We start from the raw sequence: 14,305 nt of genomic DNA on the forward strand, positions 1-14,305 counted from the left end.
ATTAATGGACCTGCCTGTCCAACCTTAAGGTTGGCGGACAGGCCAGGAGCCCTGGCGGGCTTTAGAGAAAGCATGAAACCTAATCCACGGGCGGGATGAGGTTTCATGTAGATTTTTAAAAATTTAATTAAAGTTTTAAAAAATCATGGACATGTCCCAACTCATGTGACAGCGTCACATGAGGGGACATGTCAGGGAATTTTTTTTTTCTATTTTTAATACTTTTGACAGTACAGCTGATCTCCCTGAGGCAGCACTTAGCCTCAGGGAGATGAGTGTGCCCTTTCATGTGCATGCGTGAAAGAGTGCACTCTCAGGTTTATGGACTCCACCTCCACCCCCCCCCCACCCGCACAGGGTGCGCTCAGCACTTCTGTGTGGCCCGCCCATGTAAAATGGCACCATGCCCCCAATTGGGGGCGCCAATCAGAGGTGTGCCTGTGCGTACTCGCACTTCAACTTTGCCCCCGACAGGGGGAAAATCCTGCCCCATGTCCCTTGCATCCAAATGTCATTAAGTTATATAAGTTAAGACAATAAGAGCCTATTTGACCCTTCATGTTTGTGTTGGTAATTAAATACAGTGCCCCATTTTCTTCCCCTTAGCCCCGTGAACCATAAATGCTTGTAGTACATTTTGGTTCACATCTGAAGCATGACCATTGAGTGAAGTACTTATGTCCATGCAACCTATTCCTCAGCATATGTCAAAGACTTCAGAACAGGGATGGGGAGAGAAAAAAACATAAAAATCGCAGGTATCTGTGATTGGCACATTATAATTGATACATTCATGGTTCAGACTTGTATTCTCTCCTCAAAAGTGCAAGGGGTACACACAATATGACTGTTTTGCTCCTTCATTTGTTTGCCAGCTTGTGAAGTGAGTACTGATTCACTGCATATTTCAAAATGAGAGCTGGACCATTCCTGACTAGGGCAGAGAACACAGCATTCAAAAGATGGGTAGATACTAGTCAATATAAATTATGATCATTATCCTGCGCTAGTTTTGATCACCACAGCGGGTTGAAAAGGAATTTTCCTGAATCCGCCCCCCCCACCCCACCAAATTGGCCTTGGGTTGTGTTTCTGTCTCTCCCAAAAGATAACAGGGCTGCTGGGAGTGGGGGATTATGGAAAATCCTGATGATTAAGGCATCATGACTCTAGCTGGTCCTTTCCTATCCACCAATTCTGTATCTTCATAATGATAAGGAGGAGATTAGGACCTGGCACAGGTGAGCAAAGACAGTGAAGTTTGAGTGTACCGTTTAGCAAATCTTACCAATGTCACACATACCCAGTTTTATTCCCTCATTTTTGTTCAGTCTCAGGTCAGTCGTGTCAATCACAAAATCGTTGAGGGGAACATCTGTTCTCCTGTTAATTTGGGGAGAAAGCACAGATTGAGAGAGTGACCATTAGCAGTCAATAAAGCTCCTGAGACAAGTGCTTATTTTAATTTATTTTTGGTTTCTTTAAAAATTGCATAACAATTCTGCCTTTGTTCAAGTGTAGACCTCTATATGAATAAAGGTAAAGCAAATATATTTTACTACCAATATACCTGAAGTAAAGGGAACACAAATAAAACATTAAACCACCACATCCCCCCACCTCAGGAAAAAAAACTGAACATTTGTTACCCCCTGTAAGCTGCCTTTTCTGTAAACAAGGCTCCCCAGAGAGCAGATTTTAACAAGCACTGTGACATGCAGCACTAATATTGTACAGAGGAAGGAAGCAGAACATCAAAACCAGAAAGAAGGATCAGGAGAGCAGAAGCCAGAGAGAGGAGTGCAGGAGACTAGGAAAGGGGTGCATGATAATGTGAGCCTGAGAGAGGGGAGAAGGAGATCAGGAGCCTGAGAGAAATAGTAGGAGATCAGGAACCCGAGGGAAAAGCAGGAGTTTGACAAAGGGAAGCAGGAGACATGGAGCCTGAGATAAGGGAGCAGGCAAGTGGGAGCATGAGAAAGGGGAACAGGAGATCTACAGTCTCAGACAGGGGAATAGGAAACTGGAAGTCTTAGAGAGGGGAGCAGGAGACTGAAAGAGGGGAGTAGGAGCGTGAGAGAGGGGGAACAGGAACCTGAGAGAGAGGAGCAAGGAGACTGGGAGCCTGAGAAAGGGGAGTGTAGTATAAGGGTCTAACACATAAAGGGTTAATGTGGGACTGGGTATAGTACTGCCCACACAGTGATTTAAGAGAGTAGATACGCCGCACCCACGTTCAGTTGAGTGTTGGACAGAGACGTGTGTACCAGCAACATGGAGACAGCTCCTGATTTGCACCCTTTACTGTATATTTGTAAATAGATCTAAGAGTCAATAAAGTCTTACAGTTAACCTATGTATGACTACGAAGACTTCTTCAAACCTACTGAACTATAACCAACACCCTACAACAGGGAGCAGGAACCTGGGAGCCTGAGAGAGGGGAGCAGGAGCATGAGAAAGGAGAATGGGAGATCTAAAGCCTGAGACAGAGGAGTAGGAAACTGGGTGACTGGGAAAGGAGGGCAGGATAGTGAGAGGCTAAGAGAGGGCAGCAGGGGGGAACTGGAGACTGAGAAAGAGGAGTAGGAGATCAAAAACCGGAGACAGAAAATTAGGAAATTGGGAGCCTGAGAGAGGGGACCAGGTGACTGGATACCAGATTGATATTTGGGAGTCCAGAATAAAAAGTGAATGTGACTGACACAGGAGATGAGTGCACTTCCCAAATTTAGCCAAAGTGCCATCCAATGCAATGCCTTGTAGGCAGAATAACCCCTCATAAAGGGTACCTAAGGATGGACCTTGCTAGTGATATCAGTGAATGTATATAAAACAATTTCCACCACATAGGTTCCTCATGTGGCAGGGTGCTACCTCTGCAGCCAGAACCCTTGAGCTTTTTGGGAGAGGAGCATGTTTGCAGCTCCAGCATTTGGTTTTCCCTCACCTTAGGATGCAAAGAGGAGCTTTAAGAACTGCAAGCCACAGGGTCAAGATCCTTGCATTACGTGGCTACAGACCTCTATCCAAAGGCCATTGACCTTAATTCAGTGTTTATCTGGCTAGCTGCTCAGGTCATGTGGTAAGTGTATGGTTTGATCACAAGTCTTCCGAAGAGTTTGTTTATGCTGGCAGTGAGAGGTGGTTGAATGATGAAGTCAACACTTACGGCTGAGATGTCTTCACATTGTAATGGAGACCTGAAAAAGGAAAACCCAGTTGTGAGCTAAGGAATTCAAAGGGCAAGCATGCATCCCTCAGCTGCTCTCTGTTTAGTGGGTTGTGCAGGCCTGTGAGACAAAGCTGCATTTTGAACTTAACTATTGAGTTAGGAAAAAGAAACAGGAGGCCATGCAGCCCTCGAGCCTGCTCTGCCATTCAATTAGATCAAGATTGATCTGTACCTCAACTCCAAACCCTTATCTAACAAAAATAAATCAATCTTGAAAGTTTGGAAAGCACCAATTGTCCCCCAGCATCTGTGGCCATTTGGGGAACCAAGTTCCAGATTTCTACTATCCTTTGTGTGAAAAAGTGCTTTCTGATTTCACTTTTGAATGGTCTAGCTCTAATTTTAAGTCTGTGCCCTTTTGTTCTTGATGTTTTCAAGGGAAGGATATAGTTGTATATTAATTGCGTTAAATTTTATGTAGGTGGTGGACATTAACTGAAGATTCACTGGAATCCCTTAAAATAGACACAGATGGAAACTGTCATTGGTTTGTTAGGAGGTGTATGCTTGTAATGTGTAACTCTGGAAATAAATACCAAATTGTGCAAAGATTGGCTCCAGTCCTATCCTTCACCAACTGGCTCTCTGCAATATAAGAGGGCAATGATGTGATGTGTACACACATGCATGCGCACATACATACACGCACGAGGTGAATCTCTGATCTCTTCCACCTTTTTGGGGCAAGGTGGAAAGCACAAGCCAGCAGCTCCCACACAGGAACGGGAGACAGGAGAGAGCAGTAAGAACCTTTCCCACATAGCTCCTAGCAACTGACTAGAGAGCAGCCCAGAAAGTCCCTCCCCAACCCTACTCTTTTACCTGTAAACCATGTCCCCTGACAGAGGTCTTAAGGCGGGAGTAGGGGGGGAAAGAGGCAGGGAAATATAAAATAGGTAACCAGAAAAAATAAGAAAACTACAGACGTCACCTCGCTTTCTCTGTCGGTGGGTAATCAGAGCAATGATGGTTATCAGAATGGCCAGCAGCAGTAGTGTTGCCAGAATGTATCCGAATTGATGAAGGAAATGTGAAGAACGTTCCGGAATAAAAACATTGACGACTTTCGGGACTTCAACTGATGTAGATGCTAAAAACATAAACAAATAAATAAATTCCTCAAAAATAAAGTCACACATTCAAGATTTGGAATCCACACGTTGTCAATTTCTTTGCCCTCTTGTGGCATTGTTAGTAGCATTGGGCACTCTGGTGCTTGGTTGTGAAGTTCAGCTCCTGGTGTGGTCTTCACCTTTAAGGACTCTGCTCTAGGCAGGATCTGGATTAGATATACTGTAGCACTGTTTCAACACTGGCTGAATCTCACAACTCCCCCGATTCAGCAGACACCAGCCTGTCAGTATTTTCTGTGCCTCAGATTCTCTACCAGTAAGCAAACAGAATTGAGGAAATAACCCACTCCATAACTACCAAATCCTGCAACTTAACTGAATGGATGGGATTTGACTAATGCAGTAATCCAGCAGATCTCCATTAAGGATATTCAGTTCCAGCAAGTTGGTTCTTTAAGATGGATATTTCACTTTTCCTTGCACTGTTTGTCCAGTGTTTAGACATATTACTGCTGGCAATTAATGATTGGGTAAACTAATGTTCAGTAATTATAGCCTCACCTTTTATACAAACACACACAATGGTGCAAAAGTAAATTCCTGCAGATGCTCGAAATCTGAAACTAAATCAAAGTGCTGGAAATACTCAGCTGGTCTAGTAGCACCTGTGGAGAGAGAAACAGAGTTAATGTTTCAGGCCAATAAACTTTCATCAGAACTTGAAAAAGTTAGAAGCATAATAGGTTTTCAGCAAACTGGAAAACTGCAGGAGGCCGAGGACAGAAAGGTCAGAGTGGGAGCAATGCTCTTGTATGTGGACTGAACAGAGGTGTTCCACAAAGCCGTCGCCTAGTTTGCGTTTGGTCTCCTCAATATGGAGAAAAGGGGATCATGAGCAGCGAATACAGTAATTGAAAGTACAAGTAAATCACTGTTTCACCTGGAAGGAGAACTTGGGGCCTTGGATTTTGAGAAGAGAGATTGCAGCTGTCACTGAGAGTGAAAAAAACACTCTGCTAGACAGCTTTGGGTTGATAAGCCATCTGCTGCAGGTTAGAAAAATAAACAGTAGCATCTGTTCATGCAGTTTCAATAGAATTCTTTGATGACATTTCCCCAAGGGCTAATGTTATGTCATTATGAATGTTTAGCTGATTTTCAAAAGCTAAAATTATCTTCAGGGGGTTCTGGGTTCACAATTTGACTGACACTTTAAAAAAGCTATTAAAGGATTAGCTGACTTTGATGTGGGGTCTGAATAGAAATTTGTTTTTATAAGAGAATGGGTTTTATGAATGGAAGGTTTTCACTCTCAAGTGCGTAGGGGTGAGAGCTGTATTATATTGTTAGAAGTTTATTTTCATCGCCACAAAGCTCCTGAAGTTTTCCCATGGTGATACTGGGTGAGTGGCTATGGACTTGGCGTGGACAGTATGATGGGCCATGGTGGGGTGTGGGTGGAGGGCATGAGAGGCCATGGGGGTTGCTGTTTGGGCGTGTGAGAGGTAGGGTCTGGAGGGCCTAAAAGCTTCTGAAACAACTGGGACAAAGTTCCAGAGGACCAAAGCAGGCCTTCTAACTAGTTTGCCTCGGCACTTGTCCACCACCCCCAATGGCCATCTACACTCTGCTTCTGGGATCAACAGGCCTGACTCCATCCTACACTTGCTTCTAACCCCCAACCCCCCACAAACCCAGAGTAAAAATCGAATGATTTGGGGTATTTTTTACTGAGGCTTTCCGGCAAGTTGGAAAATTTTCCAAATTTAGCTTCCTGCCTCGGTGGCAAAAATCTGGGCCTTAATCTTTCTATAGAACATGGCACTCCAACACAGGAGTTTGGTGTTTGCACAGAGCATTCCTAGGTATTAGTGCCTGAGAAATGTGAGTTAGGCTGGACGGAAACTGTCTTACTTTTGGTTCAGACACTAAACTATGCACAGGGGCTGCCAAGCACGAGAGCCAGGATTAACTAAGCAGGATCACAACCCAGGGAACTTTCAGGCACACAAGAGTCCCTGACTCATCCCTGCACCACAACATCCTGCCACGTTGTTAACTTCAGCTCCGATGAAAGTGTGTGTAGTGACAATTTCTACTTTAATTTTATAATTAGTCTAACACTTAAAAATAACAAATAGTGATAATGACAGATACAATTGGTGGTGCAGGAGTTATGTCACTGATCACATCATACTGTTCTCCAGGGCATTAACCTGAATGCTTTTATTGGTCAATCAGTATCTCATGCAAGGCAACAAGCACTGAACTGAGGAAGAGCTCTGTCAAATACTTTAGCAAAATGTAGTTAGAGCTTAAAAGTTTAAAACATTTGTTACTGGCTGTTAATTGTATATTAATTGTGTTTAATTTTATGCAGGTAGTGGAAATTAACTGGGGATTCACTCTACCCCTAAAACTAGGCACAGGTTGATACTGTGATTGAGGCAAAATACTGCGGATGCTGGAAATCTGAAACAAAAACAAAAAATGCTGAAAAAACTTAGCAGGTCTGACAGCATCTGTGGAGAGAAAGACAGAGTTAACATTTTGAGTCCATATGACTCTTCTTCTGAGCTAAAGGGGAGTAGAAATGTGGTGAAATATATACTGTTTAAGGGAGGTGGAACAGGTGAAGCTGGATAGAAGGCCAGCGATAGGTGGAGGCAAAGGAGAGATTGCGAAAGATACTGTGATCGTTTGATTTGGAAGTGTATGCTTGTAATGTGCAACTCTGCAAATAAATGCTTAGATAAGTGCATAAAGATTGGCTCCAGCTCTTTCCTTTACCAACTGGCTTTCTGGAATATAACACTGTCTGTTGGACAAAATGATTATGTAACGGGGTATATCGGTCACATTGCTGCACAATGAAGTGTGTCAGCCATACTCCTATATAATGGGGTTTATTAGTCACACTGCTGTGCTTTGGGATCCATGAGTTACATTGCTGTATAAGTCTTTCCCCTGTGTACAGCGCAATACTGCACTTTGTGCTGTTGAGGACTGGTCAGATGCGAGTTTGGCAGCCCCTTCTAGCATAACGACTTTCTGGCTTTTCAATTATGCATTGGTTTACACCCAAAAGGACAATATTATATTATGATTGGTGGTATGACTCCTGCACCACTGACTGCATCTGTTACAGTCGCTGGGTAGGATTGTATTCATTAGGTTCCATTCTTACCTAACCAGGCATAGACAGAGAATCACCTGCAATGGCTTCTCTTTCTGTTCCTGGACCATTACCTCTGGTGTCCTTCAAGGATCTATTCTTGACTGCCTCCTATTTCTCATCTGAATGCTGCCCCTCAGTGACATCATCTGAAAACACAACATCAGGTTCCACATGTATGCTGAAGACACCCAGTTCTACTTCATCACCACCTCTCTTAAACCCTCCACTAAATTGTCAGACTGCTTGTCCGAAATCTAGTATTGGATAAGCAGAAATCTCCTCCAACTAAATATTAGGAAGACAAAAGCCATTTTCATCTTCGTCTCTGCCACAAACTCCATTTGCTAGCCATCGACTCAATCCACCTCCCTGACAACTGTTTTAAGGCTAAACCAGGCTGTTAGGAAACTTAGAGTTGTATTTGATCAAGACATGAGGTACTGACCTATTTCTGCCTTTGTAACTTTGCCTGATTCCTCCCTGGCCTCAGCTTATCTGTAGTTGAATACCTCATGCATGCTTTATTGATTCTAGGCTTGACCATTGCAACCCACTCTTGGAAGGCCTCCCATCTTCCATTAACCTAATTTATCCCAAACTCTATTGTCCATTCGCATTACTCGCATTGTTCACCCATTATCCCTATGCTCACTGACCTACACTGGTTCCCAGTTAAGCAACGCCTCAATTTTAAAATTCAATTCTCAAAATTTCCAAATCCCTCATTGACCTTGCCCCTCCCTATCTCTGTACCCTTCTCCAACCCTACAAGCCTCTGAGATATCTGTGTTCCTCCATTCTACCTCTTGTTGATCTCAGATTTTAATTGCTCCATCATTGGCAGCCGTGCCTCAGCTGCTGAGGCCTAAGCTGTGGAATTCCCTCCCGAAATCTCTCCACCTCTCTTTCCCGCTTTAAGACACTCCTTAAGTCTACCTTGTTGATCAAGCTCTTGGTCATCTGTCCTAATATCTCCTTACTTGGCTCTGTGTCAAATTCTGTTTGATAATCCTGAAAAGAAGCTTGAGGTGTTTTACTATATTAAGGGCGCTATATGGATAAGCATTCAAACTTGATTACAACAAAGCAGCTGCCAAAAGTCTGGCGCTGGAATTTTCAAGCCACTCATGCTGATGGGGTCTTCCGGTCCCAATGTGAACAAATTTCAGTGGCTCACCGGCCCCGCCATGGGGTGGGGGGGCTGGAAAATTCCGGCCTGGGTTTTAAAATTAAATTCCATTGTTCCATTTGATTACTGTGAGTTATCCATTTATTCATGTGTTTGATGCATGTGTATTAGCAGTAAATACTTGGCTCAAATCCTGCTGCTCACACCCCGTCCTCCTCACCTCTGTCTTTCCAGTTTTGAACTTGATTAAAACAAGTAACTATTTCTTGGCAGGATACTGAGCAGGGTTGCTAGTCTCAAAAGAGGGACTAAACACCTGGGAGCCAAGTATCTAAGGGCCCTAGCATATCTCTCAGCAGGACAGCAATCAACAGGGTCTAAGAGCAGCTTCATCTGCAACTGGAGGAGACCTGAAATATTTTACCAAACACAACACAATGCATCTTCTAAATCAGCCCACAGCAAAGCCAAAACACATAAAACCTCTGTTGATCTCTTTGAATACTGGTTCATCCTAACTTGGACTAATTGTAACTAACATTTTTAGAAATGGATACAAAAATAGGAGTAGATTATGCAGCCCCTTGCATCTTATCTGCCATTCAGTTAGGTCAAGACCAATATGTACCTCAACTCCATTACAAGTCAGTTTCTCTGTCACATAACAATGACATCAAGTGAAAGCAACATCTTCAGATTTTCAACGTGGCCATGTACACAGCTAATTTTCTACTCAAACATCAACTGTGTATATCATTATCAACAGTGCACACAACAGTCTGCAGTCAAACCATCAACTATCAAATTTTTGAATATGTTAGGTTTCTAAACTACAGTTACCAAAACACCCTGGTTGCCTGGAATGTCCAGCTTTGAGCACTCCCAGACACCAGCACTGCATTATCAATGGTAATCATCGTCTTTCACTCCGGTTCAAGGAGAGTTCCTGAGTAAAGTAGTAATCTCCTAATCTCAAAGTCTTGCTTGACCTTTCTTTTCAGTGTGCCTCTGGAACAAAGGCCCCAGTATCCTTCACTTGTGGATTAGAACCAAGATCCACACGGACGAAGGCGGACTGGTGATTCGGTTCACAGCTGTATCAAATTCAGGAATCCTGGCCATCAAGCCACTTATATTCTGACATGTTTTCTAGGTTTAAAAAAAAACATTGAGATTTTACATCATTTAACACTCTCCTTTTACAAATCATTATTTTCTTTGTTAAAATAAATGACCCTGATTGTTGTTTTTTCAGAGGATTGAAAAATCCTGAGCTGCTGGAATGCAGCCAGTTCCACATGGTTCCCATATGTATCAAATCAACTGAACAGGATGCAGCTCATGTCTCAGAACTTCTGGAAATTCTTAGAAGCAAACTTTCATAAAACAGTTGGGGATGTAAAACACCTTTTAAAGGAATAATAATGTCATGAGGTGTGGGTATTAGACGAGTAGCGAGGAGGACAGGAGGAAGAAGAAAAGCTCAAAAGGCAGAAGCAAAAAAGATAATAAGAACGAGCTTTGAGAGGCTAGTTAGCACATTGCTCTCTCCTGCCAAGACTGTACCAATTTGATGTTGACTGGGATAAATTCTGTATTTTGCAGCAGAAGCAATCTCTTTAATTACATGTGACAATTTTAATACTAATGTTTTTACTTTCTCGTATTTAATTAAAATCCTAAACATCCTCCTTCATATAAGATTTATTTTTTTGAAGGAGTTCTTTAAGACTGGAGCTTTATGTTGGGGATCCTGAATGCATTAATGTCAAAAAGATGGGGATATGGGAAGATGTCCAACACTAGCAATAGCCAGCCCTTATTTACTTTGGATTTGACTGCTATTTCCTTACTTCTCCTTTCCCTTTTAATGGTAGTGTTCTGGATGGAGCTGAAAGAACTTATTTTCTTCGTCCAGAGACTTCAGACATGTGTTGCGGCATCTGGATCTTGCCATAGCTTCGTAATTATTAAGTTGCAATATACTCCTTCCTAGGTCTTCAGTGCCCTAAATTAACATCATTCAAGGGTTGGGGGTCTTACAATTAAACCCTTTGATTTCTGATCTCTCTCTTTCCTGTATTTTTCTTTCCTGTATCAGTCTTGCCTTGAACATTCCATTTCAGGAAAAATCTATCGCATATGACACAATCTTTGTTGCTTTCCAGTTCCCCTCATCTTTCTGCAGCACTCACTGAGTACAAAGCTATGTTAGTATTCTCTGAAAATTCTCTGGGGGAGCAATGTGACTTTGTTTCACCCTTTTTGTGGGTGCAAAATGGGGCGAAAAGATCCAATTTTGTGAAGCTCTGTCGTGTACAAAGTTTGTTTGAAATATGTCCAATATCATATTGACATTCCCTGCTGGAGATATAGGGAGCAGGAGTGTTCTCTTGGCTCCGTACCACTATTTGCCGGCAGCTGCGGCATGTGTGTCCTCCCACACACAGGATCTACCTGAGGACCGCTGATGGTCCAAAGGAAACAGGGAAGCTGCCTCAGGAAGCCCAATAGGGTGTCCACAGCTCAGTGGAATTATTTAGAAAAGGCCAAATGTTCGATTTCAGAAAAGCCTCTGGCTTCCAGCTTCTAACACACACCTTGAGTGCAATGACCATGTCAGGGTCAAAAATGGGTCCAAATCTCCCCCTATCTGTCAAACCGCCATGAATAATATGAGGGCTGGTCCATCTGGTTTCCGACATACACAATATAGCTGCAATACTGAAATTATAGCAGTTGACACCACACTCCCAATGAGGCCTAACTGCATTAGAAAAGGTCCTGTTATTCTCACTTTAAAATAAAGCTTAAGGTTTTACTAGACAGTGGAAATATTTAAAAATCTTTAATGCAGTGTGCTCTCAATTATTAAAAACCTTCAGTGATGAGATTCTGTCTATTATCTAAATGGATTTTATTAATGTGGCATTTGTATAACTGGGGATCCTTCTGTAATTTATTCGTTCACAGGACATGGGCGTTGCTGACTAGGCCAGCATTTATTCCCCATTCCAAATTGCACTTGAGAAGGTGGTGGTGAGTCGCTTTCTTGAACCGCTGCAGTCCATGTGTTGCAGGAATGCCCAGTGTTGTGAGGAAGGGAATTCCAGGATTTTGAGGGAATGGCAATATAGGGCAGAATTTTTGGGTCGGCGAGCAGGGGCGGGGCCCGCTCACCAACATGTAAAATGACGCGCAGTGATGTCGGGCTGCACGCCTGCCGAACTGTCAAAGGCCTATTAAGGCAATTAAGAAACTAATTAAAGTTGTTTAGAATGCTGCCTGTCCAGCCTTAAGGTTGGCAGGCAGGCGAAGAGCCCATAGGCAGGATGAGGTTTCATGAAGGGTTTATTAATTAAATAAAAAATTTTAAAAAAAATTAATGGACATGTCCCAGCTCATGTGACAGTTTCACATGAGGGGACATGTCCTTAAATTTTTTTCTCCTTTATTAAATTTTTCAAAACTTAAACTAATCTCTCTGAGGCACCTTTTGCACGCATGCATGAAAGAGCGCAGGCCCCGACTCAGGAAATCCCCCCCGCCTGCACAGGGAGTGCACAGTGCTTTTGGGTGTGCGTCACGCTGGGTGGGCCTTAATTGGTCCACCCATGTAAAATGGCGGTGCGCACCCGATCGGGTGCACCGGTCGGGTTCGCGCTCACTCCCGTCTGCCCCCGCACAACCCCCCCCCTCCCCTGACGGGGGGAAAATTCAGCCCATTGTTCCAAGTCAGAGTGGTGTGTGACTTGGAGGGGAACTTTCAAGTGGTGGTACTGTACATTAGCTGCCCTTGTTCCTGTACATTAGCTGCCCTTGTTCTTCTAGGTGGTAGAGGTCGTGGGTTCGGAAGGTGCTGTCGAAAGAGCCTTGGTGAGGTTCTGCAGTGCATCTTGTAGATGGTACACACTGCTACCACTGTGTGTCGGCGGTGGAGGGAGTGAATGTTGAAGGTGGTGGATGGGGTGCCAATCAAGTGGGCTACTTTGTCCTGGACGGTATTGAGCTTCTTGAGTGTTGTTGGAGCTGCACTCATCCAGGCAAGTGGAGAGTACTCTATCACACTCCTGACTTGTACCTTGTAGCTGGTGGACAGGCTTTGGGAGTCAGGAAGTGAGTTACTCTTCGCAGAATTCCCAGCCTCTGGCCTGCTGTTGTAGTCACAGTATTTATATGGCTGGTCCAGTTCAGCTTCTGGTCAATGGTAACCCCCAAGATGTTAAAGACTTACACCAAAGTATGAGCCGTATTCCAATCTATACAACAGGCCTCAAGAAACAACTATAGGTCAGCCTGACAGCAATGACAATACTATGTTGCACTTCCAGCCATAAGCTCAAGCCCTGTGTGTCATTCAAGTTAGTATTATTTAAAGTGACCTTAATCATGGAGTAGTGCAAAATAATTAGGTGTTTGAACATGACATAAGGAAATCTTTTTTATGCAGCGAGTAGTTAGGATGTGGAATGCACTGCCTGAAAGTGAGGCGGAGGCAGATTCAATCGTGGCTTTCAAAAGGGAATTGGATAATTATCTGAAGAGGAAAACGTTCCAGGGTTACAGGGAAAAGGCAGGGGAGTAGAACTAGCTGAATAGCTCTTACAGAGAGCTCATATGGACACAATGAGCCAAATGATCTCCATCTGCAGTTGTAACCATTCTATGACTCAAAAGAACAGAAATAGAAACAATGGCTGAAGTGTGAGAGTAACTGTCATATACTGGCTTCTCACCTTGGGACAAAGTACGTAAAAAAGGGCAGTTAGGTTTCAGCACTGATCAATTCAAATTGATACAGTTCTCAGAGCAACCAAACACAGTGGCTGGAATTTTGCTCTAGTAATTGTCTAATTAGTTGCCGTCTGGGCTCCCATCCCTTCAAAGGCTGGTCACCTGCCCCATCTGCTGGCCAATCAAGGGTCAACAGCTAATCAGTACCACTGGGTGCAGTGGTCACCACTGGGACTACAACTAGCAGAGAGGGCATCATAGGATCAGGCTGTCCTTGCAACTGGGAAGTGGGGTTTGGTGTCACTAGGGCCAGGGCCAGTCAGGCAGGCCCTTGCAAAAGGGGGAAAAGGAGGGTAAGTGTTGTCGCAGGGGCAGCCATTGCCACCAGGGGAATCCTCTCAGGGCCACAGCGTGCCTGGTTAGAAGGTCCTACACCCATGCTGCAGGGAGGCCACCAATGTTCACTAGGCAGTCTCTCCATGTGGCAGAGTGCCCACCCGCCATCGCTGGTAAAATGCCAGTGGCGGTGGAAGGGGCCCTTAATTGGCCATTTAAGTGACTCAGTTGGCTTCAGAACAGGGGACTGTCTTCCACCTTACATGCCAGTGGTAAAACGCCATGGCGGCAGGAAGTCAACAGGCACTCCACCACCACCCTCCCCACCTTCCCTCGCCATTTTATGGCGTCCCCCCACCACCTGTCCTTAGAGGGTTGGTAAAATCTAGCCCGCATCTTAATTGTCATGGTTTATTTGTAAGATCAAATATCTCAAACAAAAAGGATCAATCTCTTCTTTATACAAAGAGTCTGAGTGGAAAATTGTACTTTCCCTTGAGTCTGAAGCAGTGACTGGAGCATATCGATTTGCCCACCTGTCTTTATCTAATGTGAAAAATTAGATAAAACTTTTCTGAAAGCAAAGGCATAGTGTGAGAGTAAACAACTGCATGCAAATG

The 14,305-nt window shown here is 43.8% G+C and overlaps 1 protein-coding gene across 4 annotated transcripts in view; it reads right to left on the reverse strand.

Annotated features, from left to right (window-relative positions):
• Nucleotides 1-14,305, reverse strand: part of LOC144690453 (matrix remodeling-associated protein 8-like) — a 56,574-nt gene that overhangs the window by 8,683 nt on the left and 33,586 nt on the right. For 2 of the 4 annotated variants that reach the window (XM_078557975.1, XM_078557976.1), the window contains exons 6-8: nucleotides 4,167-4,325; nucleotides 3,173-3,203; nucleotides 1,304-1,383 (exon numbers count right to left, since the gene is read on the reverse strand). In XM_078557975.1, coding sequence (XP_078414101.1) covers nucleotides 1,304-1,383; nucleotides 3,173-3,203; nucleotides 4,167-4,325 — 270 coding nt within the window. Of the gene's footprint in view, nucleotides 1-1,288; nucleotides 1,384-3,172; nucleotides 3,204-4,166; nucleotides 4,326-14,305 lie in introns of all 4 variants that reach the window. The other 2 variants (XM_078557974.1, XM_078557973.1) reach the window with 1 other exon arrangement.

This window comes from Cetorhinus maximus, chromosome 15 (assembly GCF_964194155.1).
Source record: "Cetorhinus maximus chromosome 15, sCetMax3.hap1.1, whole genome shotgun sequence".
NCBI lineage: Eukaryota > Metazoa > Chordata > Chondrichthyes > Lamniformes > Cetorhinidae > Cetorhinus > Cetorhinus maximus.